The sequence below is a fragment of the Momordica charantia genome (assembly GCF_013281855.1).
Source record: "Momordica charantia cultivar OHB3-1 chromosome 1 unlocalized genomic scaffold, Mcharantia_2.0 BLBB01000001.1, whole genome shotgun sequence".
Taxonomy (NCBI): Eukaryota; Viridiplantae; Streptophyta; class Magnoliopsida; order Cucurbitales; family Cucurbitaceae; genus Momordica; species Momordica charantia.
The window spans coordinates 17449474-17460268 of NW_028275157.1; the positions used below are offsets into that span (position 1 = coordinate 17449474).

Here is a 10795-nt window from a genome sequence, read left to right on the forward strand (position 1 = left end):
GCACCAATACATTGAAAGGAGTGGCATTCATCAATCAACTGTTACAATGAGTGCAAGAAAAGGATATAATTGGCACTTTATTATTTCATAAATAGGTTCTTAAACTTTTAATATATTGTGTCTATCAATATGTTCTTAAATTTTAAGAAGGTCTAATAAAACTCTAAATTTTCAATTTTGGGTTCAATAAGTGTCCTAAACTTTTAAAATGTATCTCATAAGTAAGGGGATTTGTTAGATTGAGAGCTTATAAACCCTGTTAAATATAAACATGAAAGCTTGTGAACTTTGTAGGTATTTTAGAAAAATTATGAATACAACATTAAAAATTTAAGGATCTTAAGAATTCAAGGATCAATACTTGTAATTTGAGCCAAACTGAATACATAATTTAGTCCAATAATAGATAGCAACGGTGGATCTAAAATTTTTGTTTGGAGCTTGAACAAAAAATTTACTTCAGACAATTAATCTCCATTATCCACTTCTTTAGATTTTGCAAAATTCAAATTAAAAAGTATAAAGAAGAAGAATCCAATCTTGAAATTTTGATTATTTATAGAGAAGGAAATATCAATACAATAATTTAATTATAAAAAAATATTAGCTATATATAATAACAATGTTTAAATTGAAGATAAAAACAAATTTTAAAATCGTCGGCAATAATTAGACCAAAGAGAAGATAGATGCGATCTATAAATTGAAAAAAAAATATTTTTTGTTCAAAAAATTAAGATGGTGACTATACTATTTTTCTTAGTACAATATGTGGGGGGAAGAATTGAACTCAGAACCTATTGGTTGGAAATATATGTCAATTATCACTGAGCATGGTTTGGTCTACGGTGAGTATATTCTATCTTAAATTAAAATGCTAAAAAAAACTTTTAGAAAATTAGGATTTGAATATCCCTGTGTCTTTTTTACCTTTTTTTTTTCTTTCTTTAAAGATTGACATATCTATATGTATAGTAAGTTTATGTATATTTTAAATGATTTTAAATATTTATACTTTTTATTTTTTAATATAATTTTATATGTTTTATTTAGTATATAATAAAAGGTGATACATAGTCAAATGAGAGTTCCAACCAAATTTTTAAATGTCGATGTCGATGGAAATATCGAGGTCTCAAATTCATGGAAATATCGATAAAATGTCGATGTCGATGGATATTTCTGTAAAAGTTATAGAAAATAAAAATATGTAAAAAATATTTATATTAACAAAATAAACATTTTCATGTTTCTAAATAAGTTAAAAAATAATTAATATCAATATTATGTATATATTAGTGACATTTTGTTGATATTTTCCATAATTTATCGATTTTTTATACTATGATGAAAATGTCGATTTATCCTTCGTGTCAATATCAAAACTATGAAAACATGGACATATTGGTAAACATGGTTCCAACTTCTTTGAACATACTTTTTGACTCGTCCCTAATAGATAAGAACAAAATTTTAAATGTTAATTTATCAATAAAATATTGAAATTATAATATTATGAAAATATTAATAAAATGTGAATATTGTATTGATAAATAGATTTTTTTAGAAATATTACATGACAAATGACGAAAATAAACAAATTGAATTACGAGATAGGATAGATACTAAACAGTGCATGCTTGTCTGGCAGTGTAACACAGACAGACGCAAACTTCCAATAATATCTAACCTAACCATTGGTTACAGAGTTTCCGCTGACAGCCCAATCACAATCAATGCAAAATACCAAATGGATTCACAGCACGCTGTATAATTGATTGCATGCATTGGACCGCCATCTTTGTCACATAACTTTTTTTTTTCTCTTTTTATTAAATTACAAATTTAGTGGTAGTTTTTTATTTTCTTTAAAAGTTTATTTACATCCCTACATTTTCAAGCTTGATTCTATCAAATCAAATGTACGTGGTTAACGTCATTAATATGGATGTGGCACATCCATTTCAAAAATTGGTAATGAGAAACGAGTCAAAAAATTCACTTTTGATGCATTTAGTACCTTTTATTTTGAATTATTTATTATTATTATTATTTTAGTATAGTACGTGGGGTAGGGTGATTCGAATTCACGACTTTCTGATCGAACATAGATGTCTTTAACTCACTGAACTATACTCAGGTTGATATATTTTGAAGGCATTTATATCGATAGTGTAAAATAAATATGTATTTTCAAATATAGAATTTTGTAAAAATAATTGAGATTTTTTGGTTGGTGGACGAAATTGGTATGCTGATTAGATTGCTCCATTGCACATCCCTAGCTCTTGCAAAGTTCTGGAAGAGGAAGTCGAGGTGGGGTGGCTATCTAGTAAAGGTTTATGCTTAATTCATTCTTTTTTTTAATAACAAAATAAGTTACTTCTCTACCACGCATCCCGAGGAAGATAAGGAACGGTAGAGATGTTTTAGTGCGGGATTCTTTCGCAGTCCCCCGATGGTTCACAATCCTCTGAGTTTTGCAATTTTTTCTTCTACCCCTTATTGTTTTCGTGCATTAATTAAGTTTAGGAATATATTTATAGTCAAAGAGAAACAATGAACCAAGATAGAAGGTGGGGAATTTCTATCGATCATCTCACATATGTGTCTGTATCGTTAGTGTTATTTCTTTAGCAAGAGGACAGGACGTGTTAAAGCAATAAATATCATGACACCCGTGTGTGGATAGTATGTTTAACACATAAGAACAATGTAATTGGAAACTGTTGTTATCAAACTCAATATAATATAAAATGCACAAAAAAAAGTCACACGGTAGCATTTGAAAAAAAAAATGAAAATTTTAAAAGTACATATTAATTCTATACCATAGTGTGAAATTTATCATCATTTTATTAGGTTAGACTTCCTATCCTCTCATATGTTATGTCATGCTAAATCAACATATATATATATAAATCAGAAAAATTAACCTACCACTTGGTCCATGTCCACATTTAAGTAATAATATTACTTCATTTACTTATTAGTATCAAAATTAAAAAATTACCCTTGTAAATTTTAAAAATTAAATGTGAATTAAAGCATAAATCGAATAGATAAAACACAAATTCCATCCTTGAAAGTACAATCTCCCACTTACTACATTTGGTTGAACTGCTAGGTTTATTTATAGATCATATGTTTAACTTTGTAATTGGACATGTTTGACACTCAAGACCATCTCTTTGTAATCTTCACCTTGAATCCATGCTTCATGTGAAGAATAATGGAAGGATTTGGGACAACCTTATGACCAATTTCTTGAATAATGTTGTAGTTGTGAATAATGGCAGCCGCAACCATTTTGATCTCAGTAAAAGCCACTTGTTTCCCCAAGCAAGTCCTTGGCCCTGCATTAAATGCCAAGAACTTGTAAGATGGCACATGTTTTATACTACCTTTCTCTGAAATCCATCTCTCTGGCTTGAACTCCTCACAATCTTTGCCCCACACTTCACTCATTCTCCCCAATGCATATAACGAAAACAGAATCTTAGTTGTAGGATCCACTTTATTACCCGATGGAAGAACATCGGCTTCCACAGGGACTTTGTGCTGAAATGGGACTGGGGGATAAAGTCTAAGTGTTTCACATAAAGCCCCATGAAAGTAAACTAGTTTGTTCAACTCTTCGATTGAAAATATCCTCCATTGATCATGATCTTCATTTTCTGGGATGATTGATTTGAGCTCCTCTCTTATCTTGGCTTCAACTGTTGGATTGTTTGAGAGACAGAAGAAAAACCAAGAGAGAGCTGAGCTGAGAGTGTCCCGACCGGCAATCATGAAATTCAAAACAGTGTCTCTCAAAAAATTTTCATTTTTCTCAAAATTACCATCTTGATATTCTTCGTCTATCATATATGATGTGATTAAATCAGCTCCTTGGGCTGCCTCTTCTTTTTGCAGGCTCTCTCTTTTCAAGGCTATCAATTCTGCGATGGTTTGGTCTATGATTTGGCGAGCTTGTTTCTGCCTCCTGGGCTGTCCAATTTGGAGTTTGTTTAGCAACTCCCACAAGGCTTTAGGAAAAAAGTGGCGAAGAAAAATAATTTCCTCCACGTCATCCATGGCCTTGGAGAAAGGAACTTGCGGGAAATCAAGAGACAAACTGTTGAGGTCGAAGCCAGTGACCAACATACAAGTTGAATCAAACGAGAATCTCTGAAACAAATCTTGCAAATCCAACACCGAGCCATTTTCACAAACACTTTCAAGCACCGAAACCACCCCTTCCTTCACCTTCTTCATCGTGTTTTTCTCCAAGAATCGAAGAAACTCGTCGCGATGAACCAAGGAATGAGCAATCTTGCGTTGGTATTTCCATGAATCAGAGTCGGCATTGAAAATCCCATCTCCCAAAACGTCAAAAATGTAGTTGAAATCGGGGCCTTTCGGGTATCGTTGGAAATTGGCGCTCAATATATGGTGGATGTTGGAAGGGTCGGCAGTGAGCAAGAAGTCGATATTGGCAAACCAAATGGCTTTGAAGAAGAAAGTGGAAGAAGATTGGTGTAAGATTTCAGTAACACGATCGTGAATACGGTGGAGATTGGAGAAAATAGTGGGAATCATTCCCAAAATCGGCCAATTCCAAGGGATCCCATGGGGGTTCCAGTTGAGAGAAATAAAGAAAATTAGGATGAAAATTAAGGGTAAGGAGGGGAGAAGGATGGAGAGAATGGAGATGGGCGCCATAATTGAATTGAATTGAAGCTCTGCAAATGTAAAAAAAATGGTTCCTTTTAGATTTTAGTTGAGGAGGTGAGGAATATTATATTGACTTATTGAGTGAGTTTGGTTTGCTAATCGATGAGATTTGAGTGAACAAACACTGTCGTTTTTATCTTTTTTTGGGGGCTGGAGCCACTGACCTGTTCCATCACTGGTTTTCGGTTTTTGAGAAATATAAGTAGTTTGATAACTATATTTGTTTTTAGTTTCAAAGTATCCAATTTTTTCATGATGCATCGATCAAAATATTGAAAATAATAGAATTAGGTTTTTTGTTTTTTATTTTCTATTTTCGTTTTCAGTTTTTTCAAATACATGGATAAAATTATTTAATGCATAATAAAGGTTTTTTTTTAGATAATCATAATAAAAGATTAAAAAGTTATTATAAGATAAAATATTTAAATATCTAATTTAAAATTTTACTCTTTTAATTTAAAGTTTTTTAGAATAAGATGAAAGAAATGAGATTATCCATCATTTTATTTTCAATAAATAAATAAATAACGACTATCAATTCTGCTTCTACTTATTAAAAGAAAAAATAAATAAGAAACGAGAGTGGAAACAAAAAGATAAAAAAACGAAACCGTTATTAACCTTAACACAGCTAGCCTTTTAAATATTATCAACATTTGAGTTTGACGTGATTAAAATAATAAACATGAATAAAGATGTTTGAGATTTCAGTTAATTTTATTATATTATCTATAAAACAGATATATAATTCTTTAAATCAAGAAGTTTATGAATATTATTAAAATTAATAAAAGTGTTTTTTTAGTTTTTAAATAAATTGTAAATCTTATTATTGATATTTATATTTATATTCGTTACTTTTTTTTTTTTGAAAGATTTATATTCGTTACTAATTGATGATAATTTTTATATTTTATTTGATATCAATACAATATATAGAAAATATCAATTGACCGCCTTTCTTTGGGTTGTTATTTGAGTTTGAAATTGGAAAAGTTTAAAGAAATTGATCTTCAATTCTATTAACCATTTTTTAGGGTTGTTATAATACAAAAGAATGCAACTTTGATTTGAACTCTATTCTTATCTTTTAACTTTTAGTTTTTCAGATTATCGACTTAAATGCATCCTAAATATCTAAGTTGGATAGGGAGATTGATTCGACAATTAGGAATTATTATTTTATATGAGCTACTTATTTTAATACCAAACATCTAGCTTATCCTATGGTCTCTACCAAATTAAGGAACCCCACTATTTGTGTTACAAGTAAAAGAAAAAAAAGAGAATTATGAAAAAAAACCTACCTAATTCAATCACAAACTTTTCATAACATCAGCCAATCTAAACATAATTCAACTAGTTGAGGCAACCTATTTCCAACTAAAAGATCATGAGTTCAAATTTTCACCCATATATACTTGAGAAAAAAAAAACTTTTTATAATATCCTAAAAGCAAAAAAAATTTCATGACTTACATTTAGTTAGTAGGTTTTTTTCTTAACAAATTAGTTAACGTAAACCTACCATCAACGTATTTTTATTTATGTACTCGATAATATATATATACACATAGTAATGTAGAAGTTGGGATTTGAACTCAAAACCTTTTTATCGAAGATATATATGTACCTTAACCAGTTGAACTGTGTTCAGATTAGTTTCGACCATTATATGTTTCTGCATAGGCAAGTATTTGAATTCATGTACAAATAAATTAATTGGGGCTTCTAAATCAATTTAATTTTTTATTAAATAATTAAAATATAGTAGTATAGTACAATAATCTTCTTATGTAAAGTTGAAAGAGTAATTAAACAAAACAATTTAAAATTTAACAGCTCAGACAAAATAACTATAAAATTCATAGACCAAATATAATTTTCAGTCATTATTTTGTTCTTGTAGTGCTAATTAAATGTATTAACTCATCTATTGTCAAAATTACCACATTTTTCTTATTTAGTTAACATGAATAAGCTAATACACAATTAACCATAGTAGCACCACATCTTATAAGTTGCTAATATATTAACATAGCTAGGAAGTTACATTGTATGTCAAAATGTTCCTTCATACATTTGTTATGTGATTTTTTTCTCTTAAAAAAACAATAGGATGTGAGTTATCGCAGCAAGCCTCGAAAGTAAGGATAAAAAAATTATGTATCTTGACAAATCTAACAAATGTAAATAGTAAATTTGAGGAGTTTTCCTAAAATTTTGAGTCCGGATGGAGGAGTTGAAATTTTGAGTTTATCGAAATCAAATTTATAAATTTAAATATAATTCAATTAATTAAAATATTAGTGATTTTTTACGCACGAATATAATTCATTCAACTACTTAAAATATTAGTAACTTTTTTTTTTTTTTGTGGAAAACTTGAAACTTGACTTCTATCTTATTATTCGATTAATTTAAATTCAACATAGCTCAGCAAGTCGTCCCTACTAACAGAAGCGACGTCGGCAAAAGTGAATTGATTTATATGCATGTGCACTGGTCCATGAAGGTTTAATTGATAGGTGACATACAGTTTTAATTGATTATTTGACTTTTTGGAATGAAAAGTTTCTTTAAGGTTTCCAAGATTTTTATATACATTCATTTAATAGTATTATTTTGAGTAAAACCATCTACTGATTTCATGAAAAGACGAAAAAAACTGTTGTCTCTCACTGGAATAAATAATATATAATTGAGATTATAATCATAATACCTTTAAATATTTTTAAAAAGAAAATAAAAAAATAAGAACCAAATTTTTTTTCCCTGAAATTCATATACAACTTTAGGATTATTTGTTAATAAATAAGGGAAAAAATTTAACTAATGGTTGCCAAAATACATATATCTATTCATAATTGACTAAAATGAGAAATTAAAAATCGAAAAATATTTTAAGGATATAGTGGTCCATGACAGCTTTTAAATAGTAATAATCCAACTTTTTAGGCGGGGTTGAAAAATCTTCTCTGTTTTAAAAGCAAAAAAAAATTGCTATAATGGAAAGTGAAAATAAAATTTAATCTGATGAGTTATTTGATTGTTATAATATTATTAATTTAAAAATTATTGTGAACCTAAACGTAATTCAAATCGATTAAAGATGCAGATAGATTTTTGGTTCAAGTTTATATCCATGCATGTTGGTACTAAAAAGTTTAAAAATCGTTCTATGTTAAATTATTTGGTTAGTCGAAAATAATTTTTTTTTTGTTAATTTTATTATTATTTATTTTAATAAAGATTACAAATTAAAAAAATAACGAAGAGAGAGTGAGACCACATGTTATATTAAAAAATCCTTCTTAAACGGGATAATTTTTCATTAAATCTCGAACTGTCCTGTTCCCACCCAACTTTTTCCCATTAATTTTCCCTAACTGTTCACCTAACATTTTTTTTTTTCTAATTCCAAGCTTATTTCTTGAACTTTCATATTATATTTCTGAATTTCTAGTTTTATGTCAATTAAGTTTTATAAATTTTTTAAAAATATCTAATAGTCTTTAAATTTTCAATAATTATATCATTTTTTTGTTTTATAATTTTAAAAACTAAACTTATTTGTTCACGATTTCTTTAGTTTGATTCAACTCTTCTTAAAACACATTTGAAATCATAAATAGCTAAATTTAAAAAATATATATATAAAAATAGAAACTACTTTTTTTAGTTTTTAATTTTTTGTTAAGATTTTGGAGTTGTTTTCCAAAAGTAGATAGAAAAACAAATAATTACAAAGTAGTATTTACAATCTTAATTTTCAGAGATAGAAAACAAAAAACAAAAAGATTATTGGTTAGAATAACTGAATAGATCATTGAGATATTTGTCACTTTTTAAAAAATTAATGGAACTATTAAATACAAATTTGAAATTTTAGAATTTATTAAATACAAAATTCAAAATTTTCGGATATATCAATGACCTATTAAATACAAAACTGAAAATCAAATTTATTAGACACTTCAAAGTTAGTCTAAAAACTTACTTACAAGTTTAGGAACTAGATAGGTAATTTATTTATTTATTATTATTAGTATTTTTTATTTATATTAATCGTTAAAATAACTATATAAAAATCACTTCTACATTAAACTCAAATATTAATCGTTCAAAATCACTTTTAATTATATAGAAATAACTTTAGAAAAATGTAATTAAATGTTAAAATAACTATATAAAAATCACTTCTATAAAATTAATTATCATTAAATTTCTTTTACTAAAATCATTTCTTATAAACTCATCCTCAAATAGGCTCTAAAAGAGGCTAGAAGATATTTAAACTAATTTTGTGAGGGTTCATACAAAAAAAGTGTTTTAACCTGAAAACATTTTCTTCAAAATTCAGATGAAACTCACCCATAATAAAACAAAATATGTGATGCTAGTTTAATTTAATTTAATTTATTTATCAAATAATCTTGAAACGAATGGAGATTCCTATATTATCAAACGTAGAAAATTGAGAGTTTTTTCTCAATCGGTTGGATTGTCGATCTTTTTAATATATAAGGCATCCTCCGAATAATTCAAATCGAAGCAATTGAATATTTGACTTGGATCGGACCTATATGACACATGTTTTATCAACAGAAATACTCTAACATTCTACCTTTGTCGTATACTCTATGCACGAGACATCGATATCATATGAATTGGAATATGATTCACGTTCGACAATTTCATGAAAATGAATTGGTTAGACCTCGTGAGATTCAAAGTTTCACGGGAAACGATGTCAGACAAGCGTCCGACATCATTTCGAGTGTTATTGTAACTTTTGATGTCGGGCGGGTATCAATGACGGGCCTAGCCCGCCATTATAGGTGATTGTCATTGTCTCCTACAATGACGGTCACTTATGATGTCGGTTTTCTAGTGTTATTCTAGTCTACAATGTCGGTCATCAAATATCCGTCATTAGATGTCTGTCATTATATGTTCGTTATTAAAAACTCATTCTCAATGGCGGGCAATGCCCGTCATTGTTTGGTTATTAATTTAATAAAACAAAATGTTGGTTGCTCAGGTGGACTAACCAACAATCTTTCCTCATTTCTCAACCTATGCACAAATATTAATCATATATAAAAAAAAATTGCAAGTACTTACCCAAAACACATGCATACTTGTAAACAATAACCTTCTAATTTATACACAACTCGATAGACAATAAGGATTTAATACTCATTCATCAAACATGACTCAAACAACAAAAAAAGTCAAAATTTAAGCATGACCTCTACTAAAATCTTCTAAACAAAAAATGTCAAAATTTTGACACAACCTCTGCTAGAATATCCAACTATGCCTGAAATACATGACATATAACACATATTTAAGCATAATATACAAATGACCACCCGTCCCTCATCAAACTACATTCAGAAACATATCAAACAGTTTTATACATATAATATGATTTTTATATTAAAAAAAACAATCTTCTTACAATGTGTTACGAAAGTGACAAAATAAACCTAGTTAAAAGCTTCACGCCATTTGCTTTATGAAATCTACCCTACCTGGAAGAGCTGCAGAGTAGCCAAATTAAAAGAACCTGAAAATGAATCATAGTTTTTAAAATCAAAAGGCACTATAATCATAAAATGTGGCAACCTTACATTACAAAGAGCAGAGATCATATTTCAAAACACAAGGTCAAGCATAATCATATCGAACCTAAACTACCCCCAAGATAACATTGCAAAATCAAAGTTTGAATTAAGCATAAGAACAACTATAATGTAAGATCTAACTCATATATCAAAATAACAACTATAAACATAACTCACTTCCTAAAGATACTGAACAACATGAGCATAATTCCAAGTCCTAACAAGAAACAAATATCATAAATAATAACCTAACCAACGACCAGGTCAAAGCACCACCCCCCCACCCCCAATTTGCTAGGTCAAGCAAACAATCATAAATAATTTAACGAACGATGAAGGTCAAAACAATCATGATGCAAATTCTAAACCATTAGTCAATAACTCAATGATGCCTATATCACAAGACACAAACCCATGCATAACTCTAAAACTTCCATCATATT

The 10795-nt window shown here is 28.6% G+C and overlaps 1 protein-coding gene across 1 annotated transcript; it reads right to left on the reverse strand.

The window, feature by feature from the left end:
- Positions 1-3038: 3038 nt before the first annotated feature.
- Positions 3039-4889, reverse strand: LOC111005984 (alkane hydroxylase MAH1). The gene has a single exon (XM_022277715.2). The coding sequence runs from the start codon at positions 4702-4704 to the stop codon at positions 3178-3180; it is 1527 nt and encodes a 508-aa protein (XP_022133407.2). The 5' UTR covers positions 4705-4889; the 3' UTR covers positions 3039-3177.
- Positions 4890-10795: the final 5906 nt, after the last annotated feature.